Source organism: Letharia columbiana (assembly GCF_014066305.1).
Source record: "Letharia columbiana isolate WasteWater2 chromosome Unknown Sc0000029_s0, whole genome shotgun sequence".
Taxonomy (NCBI): Eukaryota; Fungi; Ascomycota; class Lecanoromycetes; order Lecanorales; family Parmeliaceae; genus Letharia; species Letharia columbiana.
The window spans coordinates 412,198-434,357 of record NW_023501071.1 but is presented as its reverse complement, the minus strand read 5'-3'; the positions used below and the strand labels follow the sequence as shown (position 1 = coordinate 434,357).

Genomic DNA, 22,160 nt, shown 5'->3' with positions numbered 1-22,160 from the left:
ACGCTGAATCCCCTGCTAGTCTTACTGCATGCTCCCGCTGCCTTTGTCCACTGTGTTTGCTCCCCGCTTTTTCCTTTTTCCTTCTCCTCTTTCCTCCCTTCTTCGTCCTTTCTTACACCTCCTATCCTGAAAAGCATTTCGGAATGAACAGGCTTCTTGCGTACCGTCGCTTGTTCTGGACCATGATCGTCCCAGCCCTCCAATCGACGGCTATCATATACCCGTTTCTATGGCTCATCATCTTTGGAGGCTTTCTGCCTCAAGAGGTCTGCGATACCGCAGCATTCACCGACTCGGTATCCACCTCGCGAGCCTCCTCCTCATCTAGCGAGTTTCCTGCAGAGATTCTATCCGCGCCATCCCAGCTACAAGAATGTCTCGACGACCTCGTCTTCCAACAGCAGTACGCGCTTTCCTCGGCCCGGCCTGAACTTCGGGAAATAGCTCCCGTCATCAAGGAGGTCATCATCCTGATCGAGGCTTTCCATCCCTCCTTCCTCGACTGGCATCACAAACTCTACTTCTTCGTCGAAGACATCCAAACCCGCCACATCATTTTCAGCGCCCATCTCAACGCCTGTCTGGCGATTCCCAAGCACCCGCCTCGCCCCTTGGGTGCGCGCGTGTTGAATCCCTTGCCGGAAGCCTCCTCCATCCTCCACGGATACGGCTTCTTCCTCCCGTGGCATGCCCACCCGCCGACGACCCTGCAGGTGCACCGGCAGCTCCATAGGCAATACGCCCGCTTCCGCAGCCCGTCCGCCCAAGACCTCAAGGCGCTGCAGTCCCATCCGGGCCGAACCCAATCCGACGCATTCTCCCAGGCCCTCGCGCCCGCCCTGCAGATCGCCCGAGCCCACACCACCGGCAAGGTGAAAACCCTGCAACTCCTCTATCGCGACATGGCGGCCAACCCGTCCCACGCCACGCGGACCCTCGACTCCCTCGGGCGGAGGTGGGGCGATTCCGATCCGCTCCGGCTCGCCCGCCAGCGCGGCACCCTCGACGCCCTCGACCGCGCAGCCGCTCACGCGGGCGCCTTCGTCCGGAAAGTCGGGCCCTTCCTCCCCCGCACGGAACGCGAGTTGCTGGAGCTCGATGCGCGGTTTGGGCGCGTCGCCGCGGGGGATCTGGTGCAGGGCCACGGGGCGGTCGCGGTGCAGCGGTTCGAGGCGCAGATGGAGGCGGTGCTGGTTTTGCCGGCGAAGGCGGGGATGAGTGAGGCGGGGTGGAGGAGGGTGAGGGAGGGGGCGGAGCGGGGGCTGGGAATTTGGAGGGGAGGGGAGGGGGTCGGGGTGGAGGGGATAGTGAGGTTGATGAAAGAGGAAGCCGGACGGGCGAGGGAGGAGAGGGAGCTGTGAATGGCTGAGGCAAACACGCTAGAACGAACGGGTTGGGATTAACAGTCACCGCAACTTCAAACAGAAAGGACCACAACTGCCATGCAGATGGCTGCCTGTAATTACAGCTACCTGTTCAGTTCTGAACAGTCACACCTAAACTGGGCTCCAATCTGGATCTCTCGCCTCATTGCTCTCCTCTTCGGCAACCTCTTGCTTAGAGATCTTCCTCTCCTTCCTTGAGCTCAATTCTTCTTCTGGTGTCGCTTCACGAACCCTCTTTTTCCGGTCCGGCTCTTGTGCACCTTGATTGATTTTATTGAGCTCGTATGTGGTCTCCACTCGGTAGAGAAATGAGGCAAGTTGCTCTGGGGTAACGTGAACAACAGTCTGGTTATGAATCCGACTGGGTAGATCGGGCAGCTGTGTACTGAGAACAAGGTCACGGACCCGAAGAGAGAATCCGAGACCTGGGACTAAGGTTCCCTCCTTGGTACGAAACGGCTGTCAAATGCGAGACTGATTAGTATTTACTAGATTGTTGTAGCGCAATTTCCACTGAAAACAGATAGGCAGGCCTTACATCGTCGTTTCGAACTTCTTCGGTGATTAGATCTCCATCGTCTGATGTTCCAGGTCGCCAGATTGAGGTCGTCGCCTTCTTGGACTGATCATCGTACCCGATATCGAACCCCAACACGACTTTAATGTTGCCGCTAGAGCCACAAATGTATTCATCGGCTATCCTGGGTAACTTTTTCTGTTGCTGCGAATATGCGACTTCGATCACTACCAAGGGAAACTGGTTTCCAGGGCCGAACGACTTGTCTGGTGTTCGTTTAGGACATTTCGCTCGTTCGGTATCATAGTAAAGTAGGTCGATTAACGGGGATCCTTCGCTTTCGATTCGATCAGTAACGACCTTGACGTCGTTGTCTTGATTACCAGCCTTTGCTAGCTGCGAGACGATTTCCGTCGAGACAGCTTCTACGAAGCTCTCATGCTTAGTTGTTGGCATCCTGACAACAAACGTAGACGTATCTGGAGACCAGTCGAAACTTGTATCCATATCAATTAATGTCTGTCCCTCTAGATAAGAGGGATCTATTCGCTTACCGAAGCTTGCCCACGACGTAATTATATAGCGATGATTCTTTTTCTAGAAGCCACCACAGTGACTGATGTTCTTTTAACGTCAAGTTGAACACCGTCCAAGGCTCTACCGCTTCTCTGTTCTTTCCGTGACATGAGACTAGAAAGTTATAGAGAACTACAGTCCTCTTCGACGGTATGGTGGTCTGAGATAATAGATGTGTTCGAGGACTCTGGCTCGTCGCGCGTCGAGACGGCGTAGTTGTCTGAGATGATGGATGTATCTGAGGACTCTGGCTTCTCGCACGCCGACTCAACGAATGCTGCTTGATACCATTAGCCATGGCGAAATATGTGATCAGCTGTAATCGTGTATGCTTGGGGTGTGATGATGATGATGGATGAAGGTTGTGAAGGATTTTTGGAATTTGTAGTGGGACTCGGAGGATCGTTCACCCGGTGGGTAGGAAGCTGTTCATAAACATGGGGTCATACTGCAGTTGATTCTAACGTAATGAGGTCAAGCTCGTGCATGCGGTACGGGCCGCCGAGCCGCCCTTGGAGAGTCCTGAACACACGAAATTTGAGTGTCAATAATGACAAAGTTTCCCTCGACTCTGATTTACAATACTCGATTAATTTCGAGGAAACGATATCGTGGCTGATGATTGAGTCTGATGGAGAAGGTACCTAGCCGTGTGGTGGGAGAAGAAGAGAAGTCTACGGAGGTCTGTATCAAAAGTCCCGCACATGCGCTAGTCGCAGCCCTAGCCCTACTTTCGGAAGGCAGCCCTGTAGCGAATAATTTGCTGGAAGAGTATAGATAGGACGTCCCTAAAATGGTAGGGGCATCCTGCATGGGCCACCAAGAGGCAAGAGGGGGTCATGTCGGGTTCAAGTCCGAGGGAGCTCTAAGCGCATTGTCCAGGCAACCCTCCGGGCGGCGCGTTATCCGATAGCTGGACCCTTTTCTTGGCGGGTGCAGGATTATCTTCTTGCTCGGCAATCCGGCGCGGAAACACCCACCAATCGCACCGTCTCGTTGCTTCGACCTAACACGATACCACGCAGATGCCAAAAGAACCTCAGGCAAGGAAACAATCCCTGCTAGTGCACTCCGCAGTCTAACATTTCTTTATCCGAACCGTCGGGGAACAGATCGGTGCAAAAATGATGGAGAGTAAGAGGTTGGAAGAGCTATGCCAATGCGTGGAGGAACGAGTGGCCGCGTAGGTTCCTCGGGACCTCGCCAGCAGCTACGGAATCTCGGTCTCCTCCAATGTAGCGAATCTTCATGTCGATTCTTCGCCTTCACAACGTCCCTACAGCGTCTGATACGCGCGTGCAGACACACAGAAAACAGGTAGAGATCTTGTAACATTATCAGTGTTAACAATAACTCAAGCACGTTTGCGAAGGCGAGGCTTGTAATGAGCGCTGCAATACCTGTGCGGCTTTGAAAATGATGTGATATTACATTTTACCATTACCTTCATACCCTACTAGACATGTCTTTCAGACCAATCCACAATCCAAGCCATCCCATTCCGCCTCGAAGCTTGCCCGTTTCCACTTCCCCTCACCAAATTCTGCCAGCTTGTGGAAATACCACTTCTTCAGCGTCAAAGCATCCGTCCGGCCCCAAGGTCCGGGGGCGCCGTTATCCAAAGAAACCATCAGCGTAAAAAGCTCAGTCGCAAACTTTTCAATGCGGTGGCCATCAGCGACGAGGGACTCTCCATCGGCTTCATAATTCACGAGAATGCTAGAGACCTCATCAAGCCATATTTGAGCGCTATTTTGCCTTCTCCATGCACCACCATAAGCCGTCCAGTATGGAATCGGTTGGTGTGAGACGATAGCAATCTGATGCCACGGCATTCTAGCCTTATCGCGCACGGCTTCTGCATCCTTTAAAGCGTCATGGTAGTATGGGGACGAGGCATCGTGCCAACGTTCTATGGTGGCCGTCAGTTGAGTATGACCATCGATGACGAGCTTGTAGCCATGCGACAAGACCAATCGTAGTCTTGTAACCTTGTTGTCGGTTGGGGGGCCCCGGAGCGCACAGGGCAGATCATGATTGGTGAAAGCTGCCAGCACTCGAGCCGAGTCATGGCAGTTTTGAATGTGTCGTGCGAGGGTTTCCGTGGTAGGGAGTGAGTGCTGCACGGATATGTTGAGACTCTTATCAAGGGGCAAGTAGCTTTCAGGGTCAATATCTCGACACCCGTGCAGGAAATCAAGCGCTAAGTGGCGTCGGGGTTGCCGTAGGTGATGAGGTTGGGCTTCACCACCAGAAGTCTGAACAGCTGGTATAGTGGCAAAGGCCATTGCAAGTCCTGCCATGGCTACTGCTAGACGCACTGTGAATTTGACAGATCCGAAACTCGGAATGCTACACAAATAGATCAGCCCACACAACGGATCAAAAGGCTGCAGCTGCCCATACAGTCGATATTCTCCCCAGGAACATCCTTCTACTTGGGCCTTCTGGTACTCCAGTGTATCAACATCGGGATGCGGGCCTACACAGGTCATATGATGCTCCATCTTAAATCTGGTCTTCAATGAGCGGACCTTGGCGTCGGAGCTCGGTTCTTGAATGTCGGGGTGTAACCTGAGCGGGGACCACGACCAAAACCGCGTGATCAACATCAAGACCCGCGTTACTCTCTTCTGGATATAGATTGATGCTTCGCGGGACGAGTTCGCGGCCGTGTTTGCTGTTGAGGATTTCGGCCGGTATTCCCCCCTTAAGGGATCGAAGGTATTCCGAAAGGGCGTGAGGTAGGTGCGGTAGCAGCGGATTGGCCGTCCATTGCTAGAAGAGCAAAGTGGGAAGTAGAAAGCTCCGAGGAAGAGTAAAGGGAGGCAGTCTTGAGACTAGAGTAGATAGATGAGCCAGATTAGCACGCGATGATATCCTGGCGAGGTGGTTTTCCAATATACTGACAAGGCGAGAAAAGTGCTGTGCTCTGCAGGCAGCTGTATCAACAATTCGATGGTCTCTGAATTTGCTGAAGTCCAAATCTCCTCTCTCCTTCTCGCTGTAAACGCTCCACCAGCTTCAAATGGTCAAATGGTCAAATTCGGGCTCTCGCCGGCCACCACTGAGCTCGCCCCTTCAGCCAGTCTCCTTGCGCACAGCCTCACTGTGGTATCACTTGGTGTAGTGTGGAGTGTGGAGTGTGTGGTGTGTGGTGTGTGGTGTGTGGTGTGTGGTGTGTGGTGTGTGGTGTGTGGTGTGTGGTGTATGGTGTGTGGTGTGTAGTGTGTAGTGTGTAGTGTGTAGTGTGTAGTGTGTAGTGTGTAGTGTGTAGTGTGCAGTGTGTGTAGTGTGTAGTGTGTAGTGTGTAGTGTGTAGTGTGTAGTGTGCAGTGTGTAGTGTGTAGTGTGCAATGGCCCTTCTCGCCGCTTCCGCTCTCGCTGCCGCCCCTATTAATGTTCGTGTGAGGGTTGGTGAGAGGCTGTGATGCGCCGATGGAAAAGTTGAGAGGGCAAAACATGCGAGATTACGTAATTTATAAATCTATTAATTCGATCTTAGTCTCAGTAATTCAGACTCACGGCTAGCCGGGGTACCTATGGCCAGCCCTACACTCGTGCCTCGCTTTGGAGACTAATTATATCGTAAGCTCATTACGATATACCCCTCCCTTAGAGTCTAAGTAGAAAATCCTAGAATCGCTATATTAATCGTTAATTTATATAAGCTTATTATAATAATTACCCCGTTAATAAAAAGTCGCGACTTTCTTTAATTTTTTAATTATTATTATATAGTCTTTTAATATTAATTAAGAGAAAAATAAGTCTTTTAAGATTATTAAATAAGTATATAAACTTTTTATTATAATTAAATAGCTCGTTATTATTATATAAGCTTATTTAAATATATATTCTTCGCTAATAATTATAATATTTATCTCTAATTAATTACTCTTTAATAATTAAATTTTAGATAATAATATATTATATTTAATATTATTAAAAGATTAATATATATAAAAGAATAAGATAGAGCTAAATTAGAAAATCTTAAATTTATATATATAGTTAATTATTAATTCGAGATTATTACGCCTTTTAGCTAGATCGACTAAGTTATTATAAATAAATAAATTAGCGTTCGTAACTATTAAAATCTCTTACTTTACTTTTAACCCTTTAATAACTTTACTATTTTCTATTAAAAATTAAAAACTATTTTTTTAACTTATAGAGCGAATATTACGCTTTTTAATAACGTAAAAATTATAAAATTTAATCTTATTATTATTAAAGGATAAGGATCTTAAATATCGCTTATCAAAGTTCGATAGCTCTAATTAAAAAATAAGTATATATTATTTAATTTTAGAATAACATTTTTATTCTCTATTTAAATTTCGAGATTTTTCTTTTTAACTATAGAACGTAATATAGGCTTTCAGATTAAAAAAGAATCTTAAAATTTGATCTTATAGTTCTTTAAAGGTAAGGAATTCAAATATCGCATATTAAAGATCGCTTATCAAACTCGACAGCCCTAATTAAAAAAAACGATTATGAATTTAATTTATAGGCCTTTACTCGTTATATAATAAGTCGAGTATAATAATTAAATTATAAGTTTAATTATATTAATATTTAATAAAAAACGAGTATTAAAATTATTCTCTCTATATATATATCTATTAACTTAAAAATATATTATTTAGAAGTTAAAGAAAGTATAAAATATATATCTTAAATAATTTTAACGCGTTTAACGCGTTTAAAATAGACTTAGACGAATAAAAAGACTATAAGAGACGTTTAAATACGTAATTTTCTCTTCGATAACGATAGCGAGATATTTTCGAATTATATATATTAACCTCTTTATAATTTATAAAAATATTCTTTTTTCTAATAAATACGAAGTTTTAAAATATTTAGCGAACTAGTTCTAGAGTAAAGAAAAAAAGTTATATATTTAATTCTCGGGTATAAAAGTAGAAAGAAGAATATTTTAATATTTATATATAATCTTAAATTATAAATAACGATATAGACTCTTCTTCGCTTACGAATAAGTAAAATTTTAAGTATTATATAAGTATAAAAGAGTCGAGTAATTATAATAGTTTTAATAATAATTTATATATCGCTAGTAATATTAATATTCTCTCTTATACTACTTTAAATTCTAATATTTATTATTTTATCTTTAATATAATAATAGAAATTAATTACGTTATAATCTACGTCTCGAAATATATAATTAATATAAAAAGCGAGTAATATTATACTCTAATCGCTTTATAAAGTTAATAATAATAAATAAATCTTAATAAGATTAAAAATAGATTTAAAAAGAAATAGATATATATAATTCGCTATTTATTTAACGATAAAGACGCTATTCTAATAGCGAAAACGGGCTTTAAAAAGAGTTTTATTTTTTACTTTCTATCTCTATTAAAATCGAGTAATATAGCGATTCTTATATATTTACTTAATATATTAAAGTTAAATTAGTAATTAAAAATTAATATATTATTTAATATTAACGCTTTTATTCTAAATACTTAAATTAATAAGAATAAAAATCTATATAATATCGCTAGTAATATTTATATATATATTATTCTTATTAATCTCGAGATCTTTATAAATAATAAGAATTTTTATAAGATTATTATAAAGAATATAAGATTTATCTCGCGACTTAATCTTATTATTATTAATAAGATATATATAATATAATAATAAAGCGATAGCTTTCGTTTTAATTATAGTAAACTTTATAAAATAAAAATATTAACTTTTAACGTATTATAGTTTAAGATCTTAGCTACGTTAGATAATTAGATATTAAATATCTATTAACCGCGTATTAGTTTTATAAATAATACGCTTATCGAGATTATAAAGATTTTTATTAATCGCGAGAATATTATACTTAGTATTAAGCCTCTATAATATAAACTAAGCTTATTTAAAGATCTTCGTTTTTTAATATAACTATTAGATTATATATTTATAAGTAAAGATCTATAAATTAAATTTATAGAGTTAAATTTTCTAAGTTAAATTAAATTTTAGCTCTAGCTCTAAGTTAAATCGAACTCTAATCGCTTACTATACGTTTTTAATCTATATATAAATATATATATATAAAGAGAAACGCGTTAAGATTTAATTAGAAAGGTATATTAAGTATAAAAGATTAATTTATAATAATTATTTATAAAAAATAGAGAAAGACTATATTCTTATAATAAGAAGTATTAAAATATCGAAAAGAAATAGAGATAATATATTAATTAGTAATATAAATTCTATATTATCTTCTATCGTAGTAAAATCTTTTAAATAATAAAATAGCTATTAGAGTAAGATATCGAATAATTTTAATTCGTTTAAATATATATTATTCGATATTTCTTCTATAAAGACTTAATTAACTATAATCGTCGTAGTAGATTCTTTTCTTATAATATTATTATAGTAATATATTATATTAATATAATAGAGATAATAAATTAAGTTATAGTAGTATTCTTTACTTATTAAGTAATAATTTAATATAGAACCGTAAAGAGTATATGACGTGGGATCTTAGAGAGCTGAGCCGTGTTCTTGACGATGGTAGCCTTATTGCCGCTTGAGTTCTCCGTATATCTTAGTATTCTCCGTAGTATTCTCCGTAGTATTCTCCGTAGTATTCTCCGTAGTTTCCGTAGTGTTCTCCGTAGTGTTCTCCGTAGTGTTCTCCGTAGTGTTCTCTCCGTAGTATTCTCCGTAGTATTCTCCGTAGTGTTCTCCGTAGTATTCTCCGTAGTGTTCTCCGTAGTGTTCTCCGTAGTATTCTCCGTAGTTTCTCCGTAGTATTCTCCGTAGTGTTCTCCGTAGTGTTCTCCGTAGTGTTCTCCGTAGTGTTCTCCGTAGTGCTCCGTAGTGTTCTTCGTAGTATTCTCCGCATTTACTGCCTATTATAATTCCTTCTCTTACTTCTTCTTTTATAGAGTATTAGACTAAGTGGCTAGCTAAGTGGCTAACTAAGTGGATAACTAAGTAACTAGTTGACGATCTAACTAGTTGACGATTTAACTGGTTAACGATCTAATTATTTAACGATCTAACTAAGTAGATTACTAAGTTAATAGAGTAGATAGTATTAACTAAGAAGTTAATCGAGTATCGCTGACTTAAGAGAAGTATATAGAGGAAGACGATGGCTATAAATTCGTTTAGGCTTTTTTTAAAGGCTTTTTAACGCGTTTTTAAGTAGTAGTAAATAGCTATTAAGCTCGCTTATAGCCTCGATTATTAGTAATAATAAATTTATCGAAATATAGTCTAGAGATATTATTAAGAGATTTAAAAGATAAATAAAAGAAATATATATTTAAAGCGTTTAGTAATATTTCCGCGAGAAATATCGAGAATAATTATATTTATATTAATAAATTAATAGAATAATAAAAGAAGAATAATTATATAAATAGATAAAAAAATTATTATTCGATTTCGAGCGCGTCTAATATAACTATTATAACTATTATATTTAAATTAATAAATTAATAGAATAATAGAAGAATAATAATTATATAAATAGATGAAAGAATTATTATTTAATCTCGAACGCGTCTAGTATAACTATTATAACTATTATATTTAAATTAATAAATTAATAAAATAATAAAAGAAGAATAATTATATAAATAGATAAAAGGATTATTATTCGATTTTAAACGCGTCTAATATAACTACTATAACTATTATATTTAAATATCTATTTAATTTATTAATAGTAAGCTAAACTTTATAATTCTTATAGCGTTAGAAAGCGTAAAGCGAGCTTTATAATTTAAGAAATTATAAAGTAACTATATATATCGTAAGCTAAGTACTTTAAAGTATAAAACTTCTATATATAAATTTTTAATAAGAAAGATATAAGAGAACTATTAAACTAACTTAGCCGGTTTAATTAAAAAGCGTATAAAATCTAAATTTATAATTAGCTATATATATAAATTTAAGATTTTTAAGCTTAGCTTTATTTTATTTTATTATATATACTAATTAAGATAATTTTATATATTAATTATATTATATTTAATTATAATATTATTAATTAATTAATTTAATAATATCTTAATATAAATTAAATAAAAAGAAAGATAAAAAGACTCTTTTATACTTATAATAGTAAAATAAATAAAGAGAAGTTAAAAACTATAGCTATCGAATTTAAGAGATTAAATTTAATAATTAAACTTCTTATTACTATAAACGCTTTCGATATAAGTATTAATAATCTTAATATATATCTTATTATATAGTAATTATTATTTAAAAATATCTATTCTCTCTTAAGTATATAGTAGCGAGCTAGTTATATAGCTCGAGTATTAAATCTATATAGTAACTTTATATAATTTATTAAGAATAATTTAATTAGTTTATTATTCGAGAATTTAGCTACTTTTATAATAAATATAAAAAAAATATAAGCTAGAAAGCGAGTGAATATATTAAAAGAATAGTATATTATTCTTAATCGATCTTAGAGTAATTATATTCGAGAATTCTTTTTAAAGTATTTCGACGAGATTAAATTAATTATAGCGATCTATACTATTAAATACTATAATTACTATAAGAAAATTATATTTATAAGAATCTTAAATATATAATTTAAAGATTTAATAAGTATAAAAAATTATATATTAAATACGAGAATAATTAATATATATAAGAGATTACTTAAATAGAGTTAAGAGAAATATAAATAAAAATATAGTAGAATTAATATTACTAATATTATCGAGTTAAATATTTTTCTAGATATAAATATCGTATAGAAATAAGTAAGATAAACTAATATTATTATTATTATTAATAACTTCTTAATATTAATAATAAAATAAGATTTATACTAGATAAATAAGTATAAATTTAAGCTTTATTCTCTTATTAGACGTTAATTTAAGAGAGCGACTATAGTTAATAAGAGGCTAAATATTAAGTAAGCGAAGAAGAAGAAATAGATTAAGATCGATAAAAAAAGATAGAAGTTTTAATAGCTAAAGAAGTAATTAAATAAGTAAAAATTCGTATAATAAACGAGATAAAAGAGGCGAAGATAAGAGATATGAAAACTATAGCGAAGGTAAATAGATAAAAGGCTATAGAAATAAAAGTATAAGAGAATAGAATTAAGGAGATTAACTTAGTTATAAAGATTATAATAACGCTTTATAAGCGAAAGAGTTCTAATATTAGAATTATATTTAATATAAAGAAATAGAAGTAAGTAGATAGTAGATCTTTATTAACTAATATATTAATAACGACGAATAAATAGAGAATTAATATAAAGATAGATAGAGATTATATATATAAATAACTTTAGAAGTTAGATAAACGATTAATTAAAGAAATAATATAGTCTAATATATCTTTTTTAATAGAAGATTACTATAAATGAGAATTTAATTATAGTAGATATTAAGATTAAATTTAAAGTAATATTATAGAGAGATTAATAGCTATAAAACTCGCTCGCTATATATATATATTAAAAAATCAATAAAAATAATACCTTTAAATACTTCTAAAAGTATCTTTCTTCGACGGCGATAGCGACGGCGATATTATACTCTAAGCGTCTCGCTAATATATTATCGATAGTATATATCTATAAATATTAGAGATTTTAAAAATAAAGAGAATTAATAAAGAAATAATTAAATAGTAATAATATAACTAATTAGTATAATTATAAGACTAAAAAGAAATCGAATCTAAAATCGACGAAGAATTAAATAAAGCCCTTTAATTAGTCGAGGCCTTTCGACTCGTAAGCGTAGAAATCTTATTTCGATATTAAATAATTTAATATAAGATATATAGTAATTTTCTTTATAATAATACTATATAGCTAAATTTAATAGATTTATTAATAACGATAGCGAGGTTCGCTAATAACGCTATATAACTTTAAACGTAGTTATAGTATAGAATAATTAGCTATACGCGCTTAAAGTATTTAATTTAAAATTATTATTAAGTATTAATATTCTAAGTAATCGAATATTAGATATTAAAAAACGAGGTCTTCGAAGTTAAATTTAAGTATTTATAATAAGTCTTTAAATCTTTAAAGAGATCTTAAAAAGTATTTATTCGCTATTTATCTATTATATTCTTATAGAAGTCTCGTATATCGTCGATCTTATTTATAGTTATATTATCTAATTCTTAATTTAACTATCTTCTTTTCTTCGATAAAATCTTATTCTTAAGAGGATTATCGAGTAACTATTTATTATACTTATTAACGATCTTATTTATCTTATTTATTTTATTAAAAAGTAGATATAAAGCTAATTTAATATATAATCGATTAAGATTTCGTTATATAGAGCTCTCTTATAATATATTAATATATTTATATAAATCTTTTATAAAATACTTAATCGAGTAATAATTATTTTAATAGATATTAAATAATAAGTAGAAGGCCTTCTTAATATTCTTAAAAAATTAAGTATTAAGAGAAATATATCTAAAGAGATAGTTAAAGTTAAATATAGAATTATATCGCTTCTAAAATATAATTTTTATTTCGCTATTAAGATACTCGCCGAATAGATTAATCTCTTTTTACTTATCTAGTTAATTAGTAATATTAATAAAAGAATTAAAAAGAATAACTTAAGCTAGCTTACTATTAATAGTACTATCTTCGCTATTAAAATTAATATAATATTTTTATTAAAGTATTAATTTCGCGTAATTATAGAAACTAAATTTATAGAAATATAAATATATTCGATTTAAAGTATAAGAAATTAAGTCGATATTATTCTACTTAATTTTATACTTTAAAATAAGATAGAGCTTTATACTTTATAAGAACTTTATATAATTTTAATAAATAATATTCTCTTTATTCTCGAGTATTTTAATAAATAAATCGTTTCGTATAGAAATTACGATTTTATTTATCTTCTTAATTATATAAGTAGCGAGCTATTCCTCTATTATAGTATAACTCTATTTATTATTATAAAGCGAGATATATATCTAAAGTATTATAATTATATAAGCCTAAAACGAGTATATAAGAAACTTATTAAGTATTTAAAAGTTATTCTTTTTAGATAATTCTATATTCTTACGATTTTAGAAATCTTACATATACCGTAGATATAAGAAATTATTAAATATATATATATTCTTTAATTTTCGATTATATTTATTACTCGCTATTAATTTCGAGCTAAAATTAATATTATTAATCTTTTTTAAATTAAATAATAGAGTATCTATTTAATACGTCTTATAAATAATCGTAAAATAGATTATTTTAATATAAAATAAGGTCGATATAGATATTAATTAAGTTATTCGATTATAATTAGAAATCTCTTACTTTATATAACGTCGTTTAATATTCTATAGATGAGAGAATATAAGCTAATTATTATATATAAGACGTAGATTAATATCTTAATAAGAATTATCTTATTCGAGTTTAATTTATTTAAAATGAAATTTTTTTTTATCTTAATATTATCTTTTATAATACTCTTATTAATATTAATAGAATTAAGCGAATAATTAACGATTTCTTATAGAGTTAATCTATTAATATAAGATATAGAATTAATTAACGATAATTAATCTTTATATAGCTATTTCTATTATATAAAAAAAGTATTATAAATAGCGATATTTATAAAATAATTAATATATTATTACTATTAATCTATAATTTTTTTATTATTATAAATTATTAAAGAGGCTAATCTATTTCTTAGCGATTTTTATCTTTATATAATTTAGATATCTCTAATATATAAGATATACGTAGAGATTTAAAATAGTTTATTATTAAGACTTTAAGTCTATAAAAAGATATATTATCTTCTTAAATTATATAATCGATAATTATTAACTTTAGCTTTTTATTACTATTTATCCTCTATTTCTTAATTTCTTATATTTATTTTAGATTATTATATTAAATATAATAGTTATTAGAATAATTAATATACTTAATTACTTTATTATTTAAATCGCTACTTTTCTTAATATATTATAGAATTTCTTAATAGAAAATAATTAGTCTAAGTCGATTATAAAGCTTAAGAATTAATTATTTAACTTTACGCGAATATATAAGAATATCTAATTAAATAGAAATCGAATTAGCTTTAGTTTTCTACTATTAAAAATATATAATACTAAAAATTATTATAATAAAATTAAATTAAGATCGTAGAGATTTTTTATTCTTCTTTACGTATTAAGACTATATTATAATCGATAAAAATTAATTAATATATAATACTTTCTTTTTAATATTCTTTAATAGCTCTTTTAATTTTATATTATAAAGCCTCTTTAAATTAATATTCTTATTTTATTTTTTAAAAAGATTTAAATTATTAATAGCGAGAATTTCTTTTTATAAAAACTTCGAAATTTACTTTATTCTTTCTAGCGAGGCCTTCTAATAACTTAATAAGATATATTCAATAAACTTATTAGTATAAATTCGATAAAGATTTAAACTACTATCTCTACTTCTAGAGAGTTTAAAAAAACGAATTTCTTCTTCTTATTAAGTCTATTTATAATTATTATAATATATTAATAAAAATATTTATATCTAAGATAAATAGATAGTAATATAATAAAATTAATAGAAATATCTTATTAATATTATTCGGAAATAAAAAGAGATTTAAATAAACCTTACTTACTCTTTTTATAAATTTTAGATCTTTTATAAATATAATAGCTCTTAATATAATAAATAACGAAATCTATTATTCTTAGCTAATAATAAAGTCTACTTATTCTATTATAAATTAATAATCTACTAGCGTAGCCTTTAAATAAAGAATTATAAATATCTCTAATAATCTTAATTCGTAATTCGAGAATATCTAATATATATAATTTATTATTAATATATAATAATCTATTATAAAAATAATAATTACTTAATTTTAATTTAAGATTATTCTTAATTATTTTAAATAATAGCTTTCTCTATTTAAATATCTTTAATTAAATAATTTTTTAAATAATATTATTATAATTATAAGTTTTTTTTATTTAATATAATAACTTAAAAGTATTAATAGTAGAGACTTCTCTTAATTCTTCTAAAAACTTCTCTTAAAAAGTTTCTATTAGAGCTTTTAATAATAATTCTTTATTAGACTTCTTATTATTAATATTATCTTATTCGCTAAATTTATATAGCATTATAGCTAGAGAGATAATACTTTCTCTTATATTATTTAAAAATATAATAATAAAATATATAATATTCTTAATATCTTTATTAAGATTATTATTTTTAAAAATTATATAATATTAATAACGAGTATAATCGTTATTCTTATTTTTAAATAAATCTTCTACTTATTAAATAAGATTATTAAATTTAATACTTTATTTTTTTAAATAATAGATAATATAAAAATTAAATTTAAAAAAAAACTTCGTTTATCTTACTTAGCGGGAGTTAAGTTATTTAAAAAATATAAAATATTATAAGTTCTTATAATCTAAAATAACTTTAATAAAGTTCTCGATAAAAGTATTAGCTAGTTTAAAATATTATTTCTTAAAAATCTATATTATAGCTATAAGTTTTTTATTATAAATATTATAATTATACTCTATAAAAGATATCTTTTTAAAGAAAAATACTATAGATCTAAATACTTTATCTTTATCTTCTTATAATAAAATAATAATAATTATAAAATTAAACGCGTTTATTTCTAATTAAGTCTTTTTATCTAGATTAAAATAAATAAATATAAAAATAATAGTAAAAGCTTTCTTAAGTATTTTAAAAGCGAGTTATTTAGAGTATTTTTAAGTCTATAGATAAATAAAGTCTTTCTTCTATTAAATATAAATAAGATTTATTAAAGATATAATAATTTTAGAGTACTTCGTAATAAACTTTCGATAGAAATTAGTAAATCTTAGAAATACTTATATATCTTTAATATATCTAGATTTCTTTTATTAAGTAATAATCTTAATTTTCTTTATATTTATTTTTACTTCTTTCGTTATAATAATTAGTTCTAAATATTTAACTCTAATAATATAAAAATCGTATTTATTAATATTAAAATAGAGGTTAGCTTATCGAAGTTTTTTTAATATCTTTTCTATATACTAAATATACTTATTTTTAATATTATTATAAATAAGAATATTATCTAAATAGATAGTATAGAATATATTTAGATATTCGCGTAAGATATTATTAATAAATATTTAAAAAGTAATAGAGGTATTATATAACTCGAAAGATATTATTATATATTCGAATAAGCTATATCGAGTAAGAAATACGATTTTTTTTTTTATAATTCTTTTTTACTCTAATTTCGTTAAAAGCGATTATAATATTAAATTTATTATATATTCTTATTATATATAATTTAGCGAGAATCTTTTTAATTAATAAAAAATTATTTTAATATAAAATAATAAGTATATTTAAAGCTCTATAATTTATATATAGTCTAAATCCTCTATTAAATTTCTTTATAATTAAAATAAATACTATATAGAGAGAAATACTTAATCTAATATAGCCTTTCTCTAATATCTTATTAATATATTTTTTTATAACTAATATTTAATCTCTAGAGAATTTATAAGCCCTTTTTAATAATAAAATAGCTTCTTTTTTAAAATATATTTTATAATTAATAAAGCGATAAGAGGGAAGTTTATTAGTTTTAATTAAGTTTTAAATATTTAACTATTTATAATATATTATAAAAATTTATTTCTATAACTATTCTATAATCGAAGATTTCTTTTTTAATTTATAAAAGAATTTTTTATAATCTTCTATTATAATAGCGACGATATTAATAATAAACTTCGCTTTTTTATTAATAAAGTTAGAAAGTTATTTAAAATCTTAAAATTATATAATAATAACTTAATTCTCTAATTTCTTAGTTATCTTAATAAAGATATAAATAAAAATCTCTATTATATTCTTTTTTTTAAATATAATCTTTATTATATAATTTAAGTTCTTTTTTAAAAATTTATTATTACTCTAAATAATAACGAGTTTATTATATAATAAATAGTTAAATATATATAATAATTTAAATTAAATATAATAGTTCTAAATCTAAAGAATATATAAGAGTTATATTATTCTAGTTATAATATTTCTAAAATAATATTAAATTATTTTAATAAGATAATTAAGTATTAAAGTTCTTCTATATAATCTTTTAAGATAAATTTTATTAAGACTATATATATAATATTAAGAATAAAAATAGATTTATTATCGATTAATTATAATCTATAAAATTATATTAATATTACTTTAAATAGCTTATTTATTTTAATAAAAGATATATCTATAAAGCTTAATATTAAAGCTTTAATATTCGAGAGATAATTAATCTTAATCTATTTTATTAATATAATAATTTTTCTATAAAAATCTAATTAGCGTTTATTTTATAAAGAGGCTTTTAATAGCGATAATATACGCGAATAAAGAGATAAGAGCGAGTATTCTTTCTATTTCTAACTCTTTAATTCTTATATATAAAACTTTTAAATTTCTAATAACGACTTAATTAAAGACGTTTAATTTTTTAATTCTTATAATAATTCGATAGAGATATTCTTTTTTAACGTTAACGACTTTTAGAATTATATTAACTTATTCTTTTATTAATAAATCTATATTTTTATATAGAATACTATCGTCGTTAAAATAATATCTAATTTTTAGATACTTAAAATATCTATCTTCTTTTCGAATTCTATTTACTAATAGCTTAAGATATTTATATTTTTATATATAGAAATTTTTAATAATAATACTATTATTTCTTTTAATAAAGAAAGTATTATACTAATTATTTAAAGAAATAAAGTTTTTATTAATTTTATTAATTTCTTTCTTACTTTTTAAATCTAACGTATTATTAATAGCTTAAAGATTTATATTTAATACTTATAGAAAAATAATTAAATTCTAAAAAGTATTAAAAGATTATTCTAAAATTCGATATTTTAGATATATAGAGATTAATCGTTTTAAGTTAAATATCTTATAAATATTAATAAATTTTAAGAAAGTAATAGCTATAAAGAATTATACGTAGAAATTCTTAAACGATTTCTTCTTATCTATTACTCTTATATTAAATTTAAATTTAAATATCTTAATATTTAATTTAATAATCTTATTATATATTTCGAATATATTATTTAATTTATTAATTATTTCTTAGATAATTTAATATAAATTTAAGATATCTTTATTTATTTTTATTTTAATAACGTTATACGTAATAGACTTATAATAATCTTATATATAATCGATTTTTTTAAATTTAATAAAGAAGATTATAGCGCTTTATTTAAATTTCGCTTTAAGATATTAATATTATCTATTCTACTTATCTCGATTATTAATATTATAGAAGTTCGAGATATTAAAATATTATTTATTTAATTCTATACTCTTTATATAATTTATAATAAAAATATAATATAAATTTCGATAAATACTATTAATAAGAATACTCGGCTAATAAGATATAATCTCTATTTTTTTTATCGAAGTTTTTTAAATTAGCTAATATATAAGATTATTATTTCTTTAATTATTATACTTTACGCTTTAAATCTTATTTAAGTTTCTTATTTTCTTTAATAAATTTCGTAGTATTAATACGATATCTATCACGTAAATCTTAAAATTTATTATTAATTTCTTACTTATAGAATAATTAATTATTATTATTATTTAACTAAGTAGTAATTATTAATATCTTTATCTTAATATAAGCGATATCTTAATTAAATTATTTATTTTATTATTAAAATATCTTAATATTATAATTAATAGTTCGAAAGCTCTCTATTAAAGTCTTTAATTTATTATATTAAGTATTAAAAGTATTAATAGCACTTTTTATAAAGTTTTACGAGTTAGTAATAAATATAAAAATTATAATAAACTCTTCTTTAATAATATATATAAATTTTATTTTAATATAATCTAAATTAAATTCGATAATATATCTTCTAAAGATAAAACGCTTTCTCTTATATCGTACGAATAATATAATAATAACTAAAATCTTTTTATCGAAGTTCTTAAGTTCTTCTAGATAATAATATATCTATAACTTACTTATAATAGTTTAACTTTAAATATTATCTAAATTTAAAATTAAAAGATTTATAGCTAATATTAAATTAGTAGAAATAAAAAAAAAGTTTAATCTAGAATCTATTTCTTTTAATATATTAAAGATATTTATTTTCTTTAAATTCTTATTTAATCTAGCTAAATTAGCCTTTATATAAGTAAAAGATTTTCTTTTAAATAATCTTTCGAGTAATAAGCTCCTTTAGCTATAACTATTAACTTTTTAATAATATATTTTTTTATTAGCTATATCTTTAGTATAACTAATAAATAAATTACTATCGCTTTAGAAAAAAGATAGATAATATTATATTAAAGACTTAATAATATATATAATAACTCTATATTATAGTATAAAGAGAATACTATCTATATAGAATTATTATAAGTATAAGCTTTATAGTAAGATAAAAAGATTAAAAGGCCTTAATACGCTAAGCTTAATTAGATTATAATATAAGTAAGTAAGATCGTAAAATTATTAAAATCGTGATTATTATATTTATTATATTCTAAATCTTTTTAATCTTTATCTTTCTTATCTTTCTCTTTTTAGCTATATTAATTATCTTTAACGAAATATTACTTTTACTTCTCTCTTTAAAGCGAGATATAGATATAAAGAATTAAGAGATTATTAGCGAATATCTAGTAATAGATAAAGTAGACTTTATAGCGATAATAGATAGATTAGATATTAATTAATAATATAGAAAATAATTAAAGATAAGATCTACTTAATAAGATCTAAAGATTCTTATTAAGATCTCGCTAAGGCCTTATTAAAATCTTAATAAAACCTCTTCTTAATAAGATCTCTTTTATATTTAAACTAATTATTCTTTATTAATTTATTTTTTTATCTTATTAATCTTTTAATTAGTTATAATCTTCTTTCTCTTCTTATTTAATATTATTCGAATTAGAGTTATTATATATAATAAATCTATTATACTCTATCTTATTATATTACTCTTCTAAATAAATCTTACGCGTAAAGATCTATTAATAAATTATTTAATAACGTATTTCTAATATAATCTAATTATTTAATACGCTATATATAGAGAGTATAATTATAAAGCTCTATTATCGTCTTAATTTTTTTTTATATAATTCTATATAAAAAGATTCTATTAAAAATTCTTAAAGTAAAAAGAAATATTACTTAACTTTTAATCTTCTTTAATAAGAAATATATTAATTACTAATAAATTTAAAGTTTAATATTTTTTACTATTTTTTTAAAATTATAGTATTAAAATAATTAAGCGATATTCGATTATATTATTTATAATAACGATATAAATCTTTTTATATTTAAAGATATCTTTTTTTATATTTTATATACTTATTAAAGACTTTAACGTTATATAAGATATTCTTATTTATTAATATTATCGCTACTAATATCTAACTTTATATTAAAAAAATAAATTATCTTCGCTTCGCTCTCCGCTCTACTCTTTACAAATTCGATTGCTTATTTATTTATATATATCGCTATAACGATACTCTACTTACTTACTTACTTACTTACTTACTTACTTACTTACTTACTTACTTACTTATTTATATACTTATAAGAGTTATAGCGATAATAACTTATCGCGGTAATAAGTATAAATAAATAAATAAGTAAATAAAAAGAAGTAGATAGAGTATCGCCGCGACTCTTATAAGTCTAGTTATTTAAAAATATATAGAAAGATTATAATATCTAATCGAAGTAATAAATTAATTAATAAGGCTACGATATTTTCTCTAATACGTTATATTATTAATTCGACGAGTATTATAGTAATTATCTCGAGAATTAATATATTATAAAGAAATTTCTATATAATACTACGCGTCTATTAAGATATATAATATTTTTAAATATTAATATCGCTACTATAACTAAGTTAATTAAAGTTTTTAATAAAATAAAATTAAAAATTTACTTTTTAATTACTATACTATAGCTTCTAATTTAATAAGAGTCTATTTAACTATTTATTTAACTTTTTTTAAAAATTCTAAAAAAGGCTATATTACGTAGTTACGTATTTTTATTAAGAATTATATATACGTAGAATATAAATATTATATATCAAATAATATACTAAAAAAATAAGTCTTAGTAGAGTTTTCTACTTAGACTTATTTTAAAATCGATAAGATTAAGTTAAGACTAATTCGATCTAGTTAATTATATTATTATCTATACTATATACTCTACTCTCTTCTTTTCTATACTTATACTTATATCTATATCTCGCTATCGCCCTCTCTAATTATAATATCTTTTTTTCTATCGAGATCTTTCTTTATCTTTATAGTAATAGAAAATACGTCTACTAAAAGTATAATCGTTTCCACTCTCATTTACACATTACTCGTATTTACTAGAATTTATAATCTACTAGAATTTATAATCTACTAGAATTTAATTCTTATAATTTATAATTTTATAATAATATAATTAAAAATTAGAAAAAAAATTAAAAGAAGAT

General features: G+C 27.4%; 3 protein-coding genes across 3 annotated transcripts; 1 reads left to right on the top strand and 2 right to left on the bottom strand.

Moving 5' to 3' along the window:
* Positions 1-182: 182 nt before the first annotated feature.
* Positions 183-1,361, top strand: HO173_008261 (uncharacterized protein; the record flags this gene model as incomplete). Its single annotated transcript, XM_037310161.1, has 1 exon — positions 183-1,361. The coding sequence occupies one exon, from the start codon at positions 183-185 to the stop codon at positions 1,359-1,361; it is 1,179 nt and encodes a 392-aa protein (XP_037162947.1).
* Positions 1,362-1,496: 135 nt separating this feature from the next.
* HO173_008260 (uncharacterized protein) lies at positions 1,497-2,409 on the bottom strand (the record flags this gene model as incomplete). The annotated part of the gene is made up of 2 exons (XM_037310160.1): positions 1,497-1,844; positions 1,924-2,409. 2 exons carry the CDS (start codon positions 2,407-2,409, stop codon positions 1,497-1,499), a joined length of 834 nt encoding a protein of 277 aa, XP_037162946.1.
* Positions 2,410-3,947: 1,538 nt separating this feature from the next.
* HO173_008259 (uncharacterized protein) lies at positions 3,948-4,985 on the bottom strand (the record flags this gene model as incomplete). The annotated part of the gene is made up of 2 exons (XM_037310159.1): positions 3,948-4,830; positions 4,885-4,985. 2 exons carry the CDS (start codon positions 4,983-4,985, stop codon positions 3,948-3,950), a joined length of 984 nt encoding a protein of 327 aa, XP_037162945.1.
* Positions 4,986-22,160: the final 17,175 nt, after the last annotated feature.